General features: G+C 45.4%; 1 protein-coding gene across 12 annotated transcripts in view; it reads left to right on the top strand.

Moving 5' to 3' along the window:
• Window positions 1-16,182, top strand: part of LOC122564941 (dynamin-1) — a 251,392-nt gene that overhangs the window by 104,863 nt on the left and 130,347 nt on the right. For 8 of the 12 annotated variants that reach the window (XR_015760697.1, XM_087998277.1, XM_087998280.1 and 5 more), the window contains exon 10: window positions 7,427-7,565. Coding sequence is in view for 11 of the 12 variants with exons in the window: in XM_087998277.1 (XP_087854403.1) it covers window positions 7,427-7,565 (139 nt within the window). In the remaining variant the exon portion in view is untranslated. Of the gene's footprint in view, window positions 1-3,901; window positions 4,041-7,426; window positions 7,566-16,182 lie in introns of all 12 variants that reach the window. The other 4 variants (XM_087998276.1, XM_087998279.1, XM_043720450.2 and 1 more) reach the window with 1 other exon arrangement.

Raw genomic sequence — 16,182 nt, 5'->3', positions numbered from 1 at the left:
GTCATGCTCTGCTCAGTTAATAATCCTGCTCTGAATGTAGGCAGCTTTACTTGAGCCACTCAGGCAGTGTCAATACTCTATTCGTGGGCACACGCTGCTGTTACCTGCTGCTATTGGCAGGCTGCATCTGAAGATCCTCAGTATTTACTGCACTCCTCAACAGCAGCTTTCCAAATACCTTCTGTAATGGAGACCGAGCTAACTGCCAGCAACTACCATTCCTCTGTTTGAAATCATGTTCCTGCAATGTGGGGAGTTTCATCCTCACTCTCTCTCACTCTTTCTAGCTCACTCTCACTCTCTGTCTCTCAGTCACTCATTCTCATGCATCTCTCCTTTCATGTTACCCTCTCCTCTCTTTCTCCTCCTCCACCATTCTCGGATCTCTGTCTCTCACCGTCCTATCTGACATTTAGGAAAATAAGGAGTGAGGAAAATGTAGAGCGGTTGTATTATTGATCAAGTTCTGCAGAATTCTAAGGTCCAAAGGGATTTAATAGTTATAGTATGTGAGTCACAAAGGCTAAGACATAGCTATAGCATATGTTCCAACAACATTGAGGAAAATAAAATCTCACCTTACTCCTGCAAGAGAGGTCCCTAATTTTAAAGCAGTGTTCCTTGGTTCTGGACTGACCTATAGGGCTAACTGAATGCTGTCCTTCAGGAGGAGAAGAGTTGAACACAAAAATAAGTTATGCTTCAGCTGCACAGGGCATTAGTGAGAACACATCTCAAATACTATGTCTGATTTTGTCATCTTATTTAAGGAAGGAAGTAAATGAATTGTCAGAGTTCAGAGGTGGTTTACTAGATTTATACCTGGACTATCTGGATTGTATTATGAGGATAGGTTGGACAGGCTAGTCTTGTTTCCATTGGAGTTTAAAGAAGTGAGGAATGTTTTGATTGAAGTGTATAAGATTCTGAAAGGTCTTGACAAGGCGGATGTGGAAAGGATCTTTTCTCGTATAGGTCAGTCCAGGACTAAGGGACACTGCTTTAAAATTAGGGGTCTCTCTTTCAGGAGAATGGTGAGGAGATTTTCTTTTCCTCAGCGTTGTTGGAACACTGGCTCAGAAAGTGGTGGGGGTGGGGCTCATTGAATACTTTTAATACAGAGATGGATAGATTCTTGCTAGGCAGGGGAATGGAGAGTTATTGGGGGTGGATTGGAATGTGGAATTTGAAACAAAACAGATCAGCCATAATCTTATTGAATGGCAGAACAGTGTAGAGGGAGTGAATGGTCCATGTTTGCTTCTATACTGTCTGTAGATTCCTGAAGAAGGGCTTATGCCCAAAACGTCGATTCTCCTGCTTCTTTGATGCTGCCTGACCTGCTGCGCTTTTCCAGCAACACATTTTTCAGTTCTATACTGTCTGTGTTTGTGAGCAAGAAAAGCTGATGGGTTGCTCGAGTCCAGCAGCAACCGTCTTACCCCAATTCCAAAAGCCACACTCCCCTGTCAAAAAACGGCTCTCACCAAATGTAAATTCACTGCCACACAAGGCTGTGGTGGACAGGTCATTGAGTATATTCAAGACAGAGGTAGATAGGTTCTTGATTGTCAAGGGGACTGCGTGTTATGGAGAGAAAGTGGGAGAATAGGGTTGTGAAACCAATCAGCCATGATTGAGCAGACTCAGTGTACTGAATGGCCTAACTTCTGCTCCTATGTCTTATTGTCTTATGTGTCTCATTCTTTCTCCTCTCTCATTTTGTTGGCATTTTCTCTTCTGCTCTCCTTCATTCTCTATTCGCTTTCACTTTGACTGACTTTCTCCTCCATCTGCACATTTTTGCTCACTTTCTCCTTCTGCGAGTCGCTCTGTTTCTGTTGGTCTCTCTGTCTCTGTCTCCTGCATCTTTCTCTCTTTGTGCATCTTTCCTTCTCTCTCTCTCTCTCTCCCCCTCTCTCCATTCCTCTGCACGTCTCTCTTTCTCTGTCCCTCTCCCTCCTGTGTGTGTCTGTCTCTCTGCATTTTCTGTCTCCTTCTGCACATCTCTCGCTCCCTTTCACTCCCTCCCTCTGTCTGCCTCTTTCTCTCCCTCCTTCGGCACATCTCTCTGTCTCTCTCCTTCCTTATACATCTCTCTCTCTCTCACTCTATCCATCTTGTCGTGTGTTTGTGTGTGTGTGTGTGTGTGTATCTCTGCCCCCCACACTTCTTTCTCTCTCGCTCTCTGCACCTCTTTCTGTCTCCCTCTATGTCTCTCTATATCCCCCTCTATGCTCCTTTCTCTGTATCACAACACTGTGTGATTTCCTCCTAGTTACTAGGCTGCTGACAATGAGTGGAGATTGAGAACCGCTTGGTACAGAGCGATGAGCAGGTACCCCGCAGCCATTTTCTCAATCACCTCAGACAGTCTGGTCAGGAGCAAATCTCCCTTTCAAAGTCACACCACCACCATTCCTGAAAAAGGATGAACGTTCTATTAAGTTAGAAATCACACAACACCAGGTTATAGTCCAACAGGTTTATTTGGAAGCACTAGCTTTCAGAGCGCTGCCCCTTCGTCAGGTGGTTGTGGAGTATAAGACTGAAAGCTAGTGCCTCCAAATAAAACTACACCCCAGTCCAGCACTGACACCTCCAAATCAGAACATCCTATTGGTTTGTACTTCCCAGAAACTCTTGAGACTATCAGGAAAGATAGGAAATAGGGGCAGGAGGAGGCCATTTGGCCCCTCGAACTTGCTGCACCACTGAATCGAGTCATGGCTGATCTGACGTTGCTCATGCCTATTTCTCCGTGACCTTTGATTCCCTGACTGATCAACCTTGAACATACACAAGGACTCTGCCCCCACAGCTCTCTGAGAGAAGACATTCCTCCTCATCTCAGCCTTAAATTACCGTCCCCTTTATTCTGAGACTGTGCCCTCTGGTCCTGGACTGTCTCCACGAGGAGAAACGTCCTCCCAAATGTTTCCCATGATGTGGAGGAGCCGGTGTTGGACAAAGTTAAAAATCACACAACACCAGGTCATAGTCCAACAGGTTTATTTGGAAGTATTAACTTTCAAAGCGCTGCTCCTTCATCAGGTGGCTGGTGTGTGTGTCTATATGAAGGAGTGTTCAGTCTAGATGTAAACATTACAGTTGAGAGGAAAGTGAACACCACTTCTGATACAGAAATTGGAGGAGGCTGGAGTCTGGACTTTTCCTGCAAAGGCAGGTGGCTCGATTTGGATAAGTAATGAAGTAATGCTTAACTCGTTAACTCTCATTTCTCTTACTATTCTATACCCAAGAAAGTTTTGTACATGGGTACTTTTGTATCTAAGATGACACCAGAATAGATTTTTCACTGTACTTCTGTACTTGTGTACATGTGATGTTAAAATTTAAAATTCTGAAAAAGAAAACCTTTGCTAACCGCAAGGTTTCTCTCGGCAATGGGTTCGACTCCGTCCCAAAGCCGAGCCGTTAGCGGGTGTGAGGGGACAATGCAAAACTGCTTTTAAAGTGGGAAAAGAGCACTGACTGCCTCAATCCAAGGCATCGACAGGACAGTGGTTGAGGGGAATGGAAATGCAGTGTGGGTGCTGGGTCAGAGGCAAGGCTTGATGTAACTGAGAACATTCAACTCTGTACCTAACCCGGTGCTGTGACGGTGCCGGTGAACAAATGGGGCTGACTCCAACTGGACCCAAGTGATTCATTTCCCCACCCCCCACCCCCACCCCTTTCCCTGAGAATCCACCCCCTTGCTGATTTCACAAAAAAGACTTGGCTCAGCTTTGAAGAATTCTGTTGTCCAAATTGGTCTCTCTGATTTCTAACCTTGTGTTTTTTTTTTGTTCCTGCAAAATATATATATATTTTTATATAAAAAAGCAAAACAAAAAGTGATTGTTCAATACTTTGACATCTTTCCTCACTTTGATAGAACGGGTCTTTTCACTCCCGACATGGCATTTGAAACGATTGTGAAAAAGCAGATCTTGAAGATCAAAGAGCCGTGCCTCAAATGTGTGGACATGGTTATCAATGAGTTAATCAGTACGGTTAGGCAGTGTACCAAAAAGGTAATTTGCTTTGTGACAGAGTCCTGAAAAAACTTGCTGCCTGCTCTTGGATCTTCAGAAAGTTCTCCGCAGAGTGGTCTTTGGGTGTTTGGCCTTATAACGACTGACAGTAACTTGGCTGCGGGCACTGGTCAATATTAAGCATGTATGATCGCACACTGAGCACAGCTTCTGTTAATTAATATCCACCTCTCTTTCTAGATGTAGTATTAAAATCCACGTAGGATTTTTCACAGATTAGACCAATATTGATTTTATTTTTTGAAATTAAGAGTTTTATGAAAATAAGCATGATTGATGCCGTGGTTTGAGCACACCGCTTTCCTAACCAGTGCCTTTCCCTTGCTACTTTGACAACAACAAGCCTGCATTTTGGTAGCGCCTCTTCCCAAGGTGGTCAGACCTCCCACAAGAGCGCGAGCTGAAGAAGGAGCTGAAGGAACAGGATGGACCAGCGTTTGGTCAAAGAGGCGGGGTTTGTCTTTAATAAGGACGGCCTTTGAAAGAAGAGGGAGGAGTGAGGGGCTTGAGGGAGGAAATTCCTCAAGCGAGGAAGGGCGTCGAGCACTGAAGGTCGGGCCACCGATGGCAGGATGGAGGAGGGCGAGCGATGTCTGCACTGGAGTGATACAGAGGGAGGGAGGGAGGGAGAGAGGTACACCAATCAACAAGGGACTGAGTGGAGAGAGCTTAAGGCAAGCTGACATTTTCTAACAGCACCTGGGAGTCCTTTGCTCACTGCACTTTGTTGGGTCAGGTTTGCACGGTCTGATTTTCTTTGGCAGACTAGACCAGTTGAGCCACGTTACTGAGCCCTTTAAGTCCAAACACCTTGTTTCACAGCTGTTTACACTCCCAAAGTACTGGCTGGAAATCCCTCGGCATGTCAACCATTAACAGCACAACAAGGGGTGGGGTGGTGGGGAATGCTGAGGTGACCGGGACAACAAACATTGACTGCGAATGGGCGTATGGCTAACTTCAGAAGGTTCAAAAACTGGGCAGGGGAACAGGATAAGAGTGTGGAATCGTGGCTTGAGCACTTGAGCACTTGCTACTTGCTTTCTCTTGAAAACCTTCAGTACTAACCCTGGGGCACAAACACGATGTTCTAGGGGAAGGGGAGGGAAGGAATGGGAACCTGTGTTTTTCTTCCTTCTCCCTCCTCCTTCTGATTTCCAGACTCCAAACCCCGACTGGCTGATCTGAAGGCGAAGCCAGCCTCTGTCATGTTTTATCGAGTCAGAACCTGCCGCAGGTGTTCTTCATTGGAGCCTGGTTTTCAGCTGATGCGAACTTTGGGTTTAAAAATGGCTCAAGACTGCACCAGTGGATATGATGGTTTCCTGGAATACATTACGGGGGGAGAGCACAGGCAGCTGACAAACAAGTATTTAACCGGCCACTAATCCACTTAAGCCCTAACTATTGCAGAAATGGTTTGTGTGGTAGTTCTTTGCTCTGAACATAGAGTCAGTTTTGATTGCACGGGTAGTCATTCCCACTACACAGCCTGGAAATATCTTGTGGTCATCTCAATTGTGCCACAGAGTCTATGTTACATTCCACCCCACCCCCTACTCACTCTGTTTGGAGTACAGCTATTTACATATTCATAGAATTCTCCCATTCGGCCCATCAAATTCACACCAACTCTCCAAAAGAGTATCCCACCCAGGCCCTCACGTCTACCCTATCCCTGTAACGCATGGCATTTCCCATGGCTAACCCACCTAAGCCTGCACATCCCTGGACACTGTGGCCGATTAAGCATGGCCAATCCGCCCTAACCTGCACATCTTTGGACTGTGGGAGGAAACCCACGCAGACACAGGGAGACTGTGCAAGCTCCACACAGACAGTTATCAGAGGGTGGAATCGAACCTGGGTCCCTGGCGTCATGAGGCAGTGGTGCTAACCACTGAGTCACCGCACTGGTATTCTAATCACATGAGAATGGATGTCCAAAAACACATTTTCTTAAGAAAAGCATTGACTGGACTTCAGTGATGAAATGATGTGAGCATCATTGAAAATTGGATCATTTGTACAGTGCCTCACCTCTTCATGCTGAATTTGACTTGTTCTAGCTCTATTGGAAAAACAAGTCAATTAATTCCACTTCCCCATTTCTCCTCCTGTTTCCCTTATCCTTTTCAGTTAATGCCTCCCAGACTAAACCAGCTGGCTGAGTAAACTCTTCTTCCCACTGCCCTCCTGTTATTTTGCCAATGGATGTTAATCTGTGTGGCATGGTTAGTGAATCTGCTGCCTGTGGAAACACTTTATACTTATTCACTCTGTCAAAACCCCTCAGCTCTGACTCTCCTTAGCCTTCTGTGCTGGAAGGCGAACAATCACTGCCTCCCTGATATTCTCCGCCTCAAAGGGACTATGATTACTCAGTTATTATCATTACTCATCCAGATAACCCCTCCTGACCAGGGTTCTGACATTGCCATTTTCTCCCTGCATATGCACAGCAGGCTGTGGTTAGTTATCCCAGTAAATCCTCCCTCCCCTTTCTCGGGAACATTGTTAAACATAAGGTTCAAGCATGCCAAGCAAGAAAGTGCTGGGGCTGGTGATTGAGAGCTTGGTTAAGGAGTAACCTACAAAGACCTGACAGCAACGATGCCAAAGAGCTGTAATAATAGAGCCCTGCTACCTTCAAAATCCATTAGCAAGACAGTGACTCAGAAATCTCACTGAACTACCAGAGGCACATGATCCAGGAGAGGGAATGGCTGGTTGTGTTGTCAAATGGAAGCTTTCTTTCCTTTCTGATGTAGAGAAGGTGAAGTGAACACCATTGGTACGGGTGCCTGCCTACCTTAAGGGTTGTGTGGTACCCACCACGGTCTCTATGACCTAACCATGACCCTGGCATGCCTGCTCCTACGAATGATGGTCACTTAATTCTTCACCCTGATCTCCAGATTGGTCTCACTGGAGAAATAGTTGGGGGCGTTGACCATGAGCACAAATCGATGCCAATTTGCAGCCAAATTTCCTGTACTCATTGGGACACAATACAAATCACTTCATGTGGCTTTTGACAAAAGGTTTAGGCACAAGCTGAGCCAACAAACCTTCAACCTGGTCTCCAATTCTGAACGGAAGCTGATTTGAAATGGAACCTCCTGACTTGACAATATGTTGAGTACTTGTTTGTTAAAGCCTGCTCCTCTCCTCCGCCCCCAACCATCCCATTCCGTCCCCCCTCATCCCCTCTCCTGGTTTGAAAGCCTTTGTAGGTAACCGAGGTCTTACTTTTCCTTTTGCTTTATGTCCTCTCCCCGTGTTTTCATCCCCGACACCTTGCTGCCCCTCACCTTCTCTCCTCGCCCTCCTTGTTGTCATTTTCCTCCCACGATGCAATGCAGAACTGGGCTCTTCACCCCTGACCTTGCTTTTGAGGCTATAGTGAAAAAGCAGATCCAAAAGCTGAAGGAGCCATGTTTGAAGTGCGTAGATATGGTGGTGAGCGAACTCACCGGCACCATCAGAAAGTGTACCGAAAAGGTAAAAGGTCAAATCCTTCTCTATGAACCCTGCCTTTGCTCCATTAATTTATTTAACTCCAAAATTAAAATGGTGCCTTTTTTATTCTAAGGCAATGCTGACTAAGATTTCCTGTTGTGTGTGAGCTTCAGATTTCACTCCTCAGAAGGATGCCAGTTGTAGGATTGGACTTGGGTCTTGTTTATTTGGCCCATGTGAGTCAGCTGTATTCCCGTGGACAGACAATGGGCTGGTCTGAATCTCTCTCGTTTCCAAACCTACACAGACACGCAACGATAAACTTTCCAGGGCTTTTGGCTGACTCCCACCTTTCAACATTATTTGCTGTTTGTTTTCCAATGCACTCTAATGAAGGGGTTTGGTCCAGGGCTGCGATCTCTGTCTTGTGAGCAGTTTCTAGGGTGAAGCTTCTTGATAACTTTTCATCTTCATTTCGTTCCTGGAGAGGTTGTGAGTTTTGCTGAGGGGCTAAAAATCATTTCTCTGTACTTAATGACCTTCGCACCTTTTGTGGGAGAAAGTGAGGACTGCAGATGCTGGAGATCAGAGTCGAGGGTGTGGTGCTGGAAAAGCACAATGGGTCAGGCAGCATCCGAGGAGCAGGAGAATCGATGTTTCGGGCATAAACCCTTCACCATTCCTGATGAAAGGCTTATGCCCGAAACATCAATTCTCCTGCTCATTCCTGATGAAGGGGTTATGCCTGAAACGTCGATTCTCCTGTTCCTCGGATGCTGCCTGACCTGCTGTGTTTTTCTAGCACCACATTCACATCTTTATGTACTGTACAGTATTGAGATGAAAGGTAGACAAACAGGTCTTTAACTATTCTATTTTATAACCAACTTCTCCTAAGGGGAGGTGGTGGCAAAATGGTAATGTACAGGATCAGAGATGCCAGGCTAATTCTCTGGGGTTGTTAGTTCAAATCACCATGGGAAATGGTGAATTTTGAAGTCAATAAAAATCTGGGTTTAAAAAGTTAGCCCAGTGTTGACTCAGTAATCACTCTCAATTGTATAAACCCATCAGCATCACCACCATTGCCTCCTTAGAGGAGGAAGCTACTATCCTTACCCAGTCTGGCCTACACGTGACTCCAGACCCACAACAACATGCCCTGTGGGCAATAAATGCTAGTGTTACCCACATTCCCTGACCAGATTTAAAGCAGAAACCTACTTGAGTTTCTGAGCGTGTGCTGCTCCTAGCCATTTGATGAATATTTTACTAGTTGCACCTTGGCTGTCTGTCGACAGTGGCACAATATGTTAGATATTTCGCCCCCAAAATCTTTATAAAAGTGGTGAAATAACCTTTCAGAGGCTGACACCCCAGCACCAATCACCCTTCATTTACAAATGCTTAGCCTTTGACAATAGCACTACCTCTCACTGAGTCAGGCATCCAGGGGTTCAATATCCCTGACATTTTATGTTCGCCAAGGCTCCCTGATTGGACCAGATTAACAGCCCCAATTACAGAACTCAGATTCTGTGGTGGCCAGTTGGCTGACTTTGTTATTTTGTTGTAGTAGGAGTGAAATTTGAAAATCTTCATGACATTTATCAATCTTGTGGAGTGTGCCTGGTTTTCTTTACCCCCCCCCCCATAGAGAATCAATGAATCAACCATAGGCATGTTACAGTCACCTTGGGTCCGGGCTGTTCAAACCACTGCCTAATGACTATTCCTTTGAGTCCAGGAAGGTCTCAGCCTTTCTGTTTGGGTTTACTGTTTTCATTCCACATTTTTAATGTGTTTAAAACATCAGTAGAATCAGAAAACACTGTAGAATTGTGACAGTAGATCTTAACACCCTGTCAAAGGCATCTGGGTGTCTAATTCAATACAGTTATTCCCCTGAACGTGACTGAAAAGGGTGTAATTTAGGTAGGCCCGATGACCTGAATTCAGACTGTTGTCAAGTTGGTTGGAATGTGCGTTGTTTTTGACTGTGAAGATTCAGAGTCATTTTCAATGTTGAATAAAGGTTGTTCTTATTAGACTCAGATTGCTTCATTTGGAGGAATTACTTAGGGCTTGTGAGGCCCATGTTGTTTAGGGCCTTGAAGCCTGACTGAAGTCACCCAGTCAGGGGCCCGCTAAACAAAAATAAGACAGCCCCAAAACATTTAAGAGCATGTCATTTGTGGGATCACTTCCCAGAAAGAAAAAAAAGTCATACTTGGAATGTCCTGATCACCCCAGTCCTCCATTTTGGATGGCACAAGATGGGTTGGACCAGTTTTAATAACTTGGGTTAGAGGGAGGAAAGCTCCTCCTCATTGATCAAAAGAACTGTGGGGTTGAGACCTTGCCTTTGACCCCCTCTCAGTCTGTCACCTCCTATTGACATGTGTACATTGACACTGGCCTACACTGTTACGGCTTCACCAGGTGTCTGCTTGAGGTATTCTGTGCATGGTGCTGGGGTAAACGAAACTCCCAGAAATGTCACCATAATTGGAATTAACTACATTTCTTTTAAAATTTATTTTTCTCTGGGGAGGTCTTGTTTTCCAAACAGAGCACTTGTTCACCTCGCTATTGGCAATCTCATGGCCGGATTAGCAGTAGGCCCAGAGGACCACTTTCTCGGTGGAGAGAGTGAGAGATAGAGAGAGAGAGGTGATTGGTGGTGGTTTATCCTGAGGGTCATAACATATCAGGTAGGGATGAGGTAGAGAACATGGGAGTTTTAAGGTAAACTCTGTCAGTGTGGGAATTAAACCCTCACTGTTGGTGTCACTCAGCATCACAAACCAGCCATCTAGCCAACTGAGCTAGCTGACCCCAATAATCTTGGAATACCTTGAACTAGTTAAATTGTAAGATCCAAAAACTGTGTATTCCCTATACTAGTAAAGAGCAAAGGGGTGAACTGTCTAATAAGTCAAATAAACGATATGATAGGGTCAATCGAGAGAAGCAATTTCCTCATAAAATCCCAACAATGTGGAAGCAGGCCATTCATTCCATCGAGTCCACACCGACCCTTCCACCTGAACCCAAACCCCCTACCCATAATCCTGCATTTCCCATGGTCAATCTGCCTAACCTGCATATCTTTGGATATGCAGGAGGAAACCAACGCAGTCAAGGGGAGAATGTGCAGACTCACACAGACAGTCACCTGAGGGTGGAATCGAACCCGGGTCCTTGGCACTGTCAGGCAGCAGTGCTAACTACTGAGACGCTCTCCAGTGGTGAAAATCAAACCTACAATTAATTATAACCATCAAATTGTTGTTAGGTGGGATATGGTAGTACAGTGATAATGTTCCTGGACTAATCATTCAGATAGGTCCAGCTAATCCTCTAGGGGCATAGGTTCAGATCTCTGCCAAGGGGATCTCAAATTAATTATAACTATTAAATTGTTGTTAGGTGGGAGATGGTAGTGCAGTAATAATGTGCCTGGACTAATCATTCAGATAGACCCAGCTAATCCTCTAGGAGCATGGGTTCAGACTCTGCCAAGGGGATCACAAATTTCAATGGAATTTTGGGGTGTCATAATGCAGTGGTAGTGTCCCTACCTCTGGGCCAGGGGCCCACATTCAAGTCCTACTTCTTCCAAAGAAATGGACTAACAGTGCTAAGTAGGTTGACCAACGTAAAACTGGAGTAGAGTTTTGAAAGGGTGATCGTCAGGAGCAGTTCCTTGCACACAGGGGTGTTAGAGCGTGGAACTTACTTATCCTCAAAAGGCTGTTGAGGGTCAACTAGAAGTGGGTGTTTTTGTTGGGTGAAACTATTAAGGGAAACAGAACCAAGGTGAGGTGATGGAGTTATGATGGGGATTTGTCATTCTCTAACTGATTGGGGGAAAGGTTTATAGGGGTTGAATAATCTCCTTCCGCTGTCTGTGCGTTGCTTGATCTGACTGGATTCGATACATCACTGTGCTCTAGTGAAAAGCATGAGGTCCATTCATGGCAATCAGGAGGTTATCAGTGTGGCCTCAAAGCTGACAGCTTATGAGAAAGCACTCTAGTCCAAGCAGGGCATTAGAGGGGTAAAAACAATGACTGCAGATGCTGGAAACCAGATTCTGGATCAGTGGTGCTGGAAGAGCACAGCAATTCAGGCAGCATCCGAGGACAGGCAAAATCGACGTTTCGGGCAAAAGCCCTTCATTCCTGATGAAGGGCTTTTGCCCGAAACGTCGATTTTGCCTGTCCTCGGATGCTGCCTGAATTGCTGTGCTCTTCCAGCACCACTAATCCAGAACAAGCAGGGCATTAGCCAGGGCTTTTGTTTGGTTATCTTTGAGTTATAGCTTTACCGTCTAGATTAAAACAAAACAACCCTGGTGTTGTTTTGTTCAGTACTGCGCTCAGACAAGCTGAAGTCTCATCACTCACATTCCTGCCTCTTTCCTCAGCAAAAGGCTGGTGTGACTTTGGAAAGGAAATATTGGCCTTCTTTAGAACTTCACTGACCATTGCCAATGGGTTTTACCAAATAAGTCTCTCATCCTCGGACTGCATGATTTGTCAACACTACATTGACCAATCTGTTCTTAATTATGACGTTGATGTTCGATCATGGCATGGATCATTGGCATCACTATTTTAAACTATAATATTCTCTTCAGTTAAGAGTTGAGTAAATTCATGCCTTTTTTTGGAATACTTTCATTGGATGTGGGTGTTGCTGGCTGGGTCAGTATTTATTGCCTGTCTCTCGTTGCCTGTTGAGAAGGTGGGGGTGAGCTGTTGCAGTCTATTTACTGTGTGTTGACCCACAGTGCCATTATGGAGGGAATTTCAGGATTTTGACCCAGCAATACTGAAGGAATGGCAACATATTTCCAAGGCAGGATGGTGTGTGAATTGAAGGGGAACTTGCAGGGGTTAGTGTTCCCATGTATCTGCTGCTCTTGTCCATCGAGATGGTAGCATTTGTGGGTTTACAAAGTACTGCCTAAAAATCTTTGGTGAATTTCCGCAGTGCATCTTGTTGATAGTACACACTTCTGTTGTAGTGGAGGGAGTGAATGTTTATGGATGTGGTTGCAATCAAGTTTTGTCCTGGATGGTGTCAAGCTTCTTGAGTATTGTTGGAGCTGCACCCATCCAGACAAGTGGGGGGTATTTGCTCAAGCTCTTGACTTGTGCCTTGTCGATGGTGGGCAGACTTTGGGGAGTCAGGAGGTGAGTTACTCAGTGCGAGATTACTAGTGTCTGACCATTAGCATTGAATGCAAAAATACAATTGCTCAGGTGTCAGGACTATGTTAATTTACAGTTCTGTCCTAGCCATGTTGAGAAGAAGCTGTGGGGATTTCTTGAAAAAAACTTTAAGGATCAAGTTAGATGACAACTTCTATCTAACGGGAAGCCATGATGCTCCATCTGGGATGGAACTGTGTCCTGCTCTTTGGTTGGTACCAAAAGGCCTTAATTAGCAGAAAAAGTCGGATTCTATATACTGCCCATTTCAAAACAAAATCTCATTGTGAGCATTTTCGGAAGATTCAGTGTTTGATTGAAGTGATCAAAGTGGGTGTTACATGTGAAAGTTCAGCCTCACGTGTTTTGTTCTTTGTAACCTTTTCATAAATGAGGCAATAGGTTTCAGTCCATTCTACTGGAAACCAAGCTGTACTGAACGTCTGGAACAGCGTAGGGGCTGGTTCTACCCGTGATTGAGGAGGGTATAGTCATTGCTAATCTTTAAAAATATAGATCTCTTTACTTTACTCCCGTTCGCAAAATCATAATAATGTGAGTAACCAGCATCAAAGAAAAAGGGGTGTAACTGAGTTAGTGTGACAGAGTCACAGACACCTATACCACAGCAAAAAGCGCTTTGGCCCATCGGGGCTGTGTCAAAAACAGCCACCTGTCTGAATCCCGTTATTTATTTGAGGCACAGTGTTTGGGAATTAATTTTGGAGAAACGTTAGTAATTTGACAGGAATTTTTGAGAATTGGTTTATGTCAAATTTAGCAGTTGCCTGAGCAGACATGTAAGGTGTGGGATTGGGAATTGGAGAAGGATTTGTTTTGGCTGGTTGAACAGAGAGTTAGATGAATCCAGGAAGAGTACACAAGTGGATTTGTAGTTCATTCTGAAATAATTCCACAGCGGCCGGTATCCTGACACCAAGTCGCCCTTTATATCCACCTGGAGAATCCTTGACACTGATCCAACTCCCTCAGAGTGAGCAGAACCCCTGACATTCCTATTTCTCTCTGTCAGCCAAGGCTCCCTGATTGGACCAGGATAACAGCCTCAGTCAGGGAACTCATATTCTATGAGGTCCACCTGGCTGACCTCGATACAATCACTGCAGCCCTCCCTCTCTGAGCGTGAGGACAGAGGCTTTTTTTTTGTTGTAGCTCCCCCTGGGGCAGTTTAGCACCGGGTCAGATTTCTCCAGCTCTGTCTCTGCTACGGTTGGTGTGTAACACACAGTACCTTATCTCTTGCCCCTGGAGTGTCCCGGAAGAAATTTCTCTTTTCAGGTGGCAAAGGTGTTGAGACAGTAACATCCACCGGGTCCATCTCCGATTCCGAGGTATCTTCAACGCTGATGGCAAGGGAGAACCCATGGGTTCCAGAACAGTCGGAAAGGCTGTCGAGGAGCCGAGCACGTTTTGCTCCCGCACCACTTTGTGTGTCTGCAGCTTTAATTTAGTCCGCGTGTTTGGACAGGACCGTCACACCAACCCAAACTTCCCACGCCACTGGACCTGACCCGGCATTGACCATGCCTCTTACCCATGCAGGGCCATTCCCATGGTTCCTGTCATCCTCTGAAGTAAACTGTCTTGCTTGCTTGGCAGAGTCTTGTGTCCAGCGTTGGCGTTCCTGATGCTGTTCCACCCTCACCCCAGATCCAGGAATGTCAGATTTAACCTGGCGCAGAGTCTTCTCCCCATTAGCAACTCTGCTGGTGCTATCCCTATAGTTGTGTGAGGGCTGGTCCTATAATCCAACAAGAACTGGGACAATTTAGTATCCAGTGAAGCTGTAGGCTGTTTTTTAAGCCTCCTGCCAAAATTTGGACTGCTCTTTCTGCCAGGCCATTGGATGATGGATGATATGGAGCTGTCCTTGTACAACAAATACCATTTGACTTTAGGAAATACCCAAAGTCCCTGCTGGTAATCGGTGGCCCATTATCTGTGACTGACGTTTCTGGAAGGCCATGTATTGCAAAAGGTGTGACAGTTTTTCTGTCATTGCCCCTGTGTTTGATGAATGAACTCTGCACATCCAGCCACTTTGAGTAGGTGTCCACAATGATGAAGAACATCGAGTCCATGAAAGGACTTGTAACCAAGTATTGGGTTTACCCGGCCACTCCCACAAATGTGGGAAGCCATTGGTGGTAATCTTTGTCCTTAGTGGCACTCTGGGCACTGCCCCACCAACACCGGTATGTCTGCATCCAATACTGGCCACCAGACGTAACTTCTCACCAACATCTTCATTTTCATTTTGGAAGCCCCTGGATGGCCCTGGTGGAGTTTAGCCAGTACCTGCCAGTGAACTTTGCTCAGGATAATTACTCTTCCTCCCCATAATAATATGCCGTCTTCTACTGTGATCTGGTCTCTCCAGTTCCAAAAAGGTTTCACTTCTGCATGTGACGGCTCTTTGGTTTGCCTCTTCACCACCAGCTATTTCAGTTTTGCCAGAACATGATCTCCCTGCACCAAACGTTTGATAGTCAGTTGTATCTGTATCTGTGTGTAGAAAATTTAAAACCATTACGGACTCTTCCAGTGGCAGTACCACTGATGGTGTATCTGCCAGCGGGAGACGGTTCAATGCACCCACATTTGCTACTTGGTCTCCCAGACGGTGTCCCAACCTGTAATTATATGCATTTAGTATTCCAGCCCACTGCAGAATTCAGCCTGAAGATATGGGCGGCACTGCCTTGTCCTCTTTAAGTAGACCTATTAGGAGTTTGTGGCTTGTTATTATTACAAATTTACATCTGTAAAGGTATTGGTGGAACTTCCTGACTCTAAATATAACCTCCAATCATTCGTACTCAATATGAGCATTTGTATGCTCTGCATTAGCCAAAGTCTTGGATGCATATGCTATTGGGCAATCCTCATTGGGCCACCAACGACCTAATGCTACCCTGTGCCAATGGGGAGGCATTGCTTGTCAATACCAGATCTCACTTGCGATCATAGTGTGCTCATACCTTAGAATATGCTAGCTGTTTCTTCACTTCCCTGAAAGCTATGTCTTGGCTATGTGCCCATTTCTAAGGCTGATCCCTGTTTGGAGTTGATGCCAAGGTGCCAGGATGGAGGCCGGGTTATGTATGAACATTTCCATAAGAATTCACCAGCCTAGGGAAAGACCTAAGCTCCGGTACAGACCTGGGAACTAGGGCACCTTTGATTACCACCAGGATATATGAACACCAATTGGACACCAAAAGACATGACTCACCATCAATAGTTTTGATACATACAGACAAAGAAGGGCACCATTTTGACTGGGACAACACACACGTCCCAGGACAGGTGAAACAAAGACACTCACGAGAATTCTTAGAGGCATGGCATTCTAACCAGAACTCCACCAATAAGCATATCGATTTAAATCCTGTCTAAAAAAGAACTCACCCACC

The sequence above is a fragment of the Chiloscyllium plagiosum genome, unplaced genomic scaffold, assembly GCF_037043375.1.
Source record: "Chiloscyllium plagiosum isolate Xiang-an unplaced genomic scaffold, Cpla_swu_hap1 HiC_scaffold_21, whole genome shotgun sequence".
Taxonomy (NCBI): Eukaryota; Metazoa; Chordata; class Chondrichthyes; order Orectolobiformes; family Hemiscylliidae; genus Chiloscyllium; species Chiloscyllium plagiosum.
Note: the sequence above shows the minus strand (reverse complement) of the source record. Positions and strands in the feature narration are given on the sequence as shown.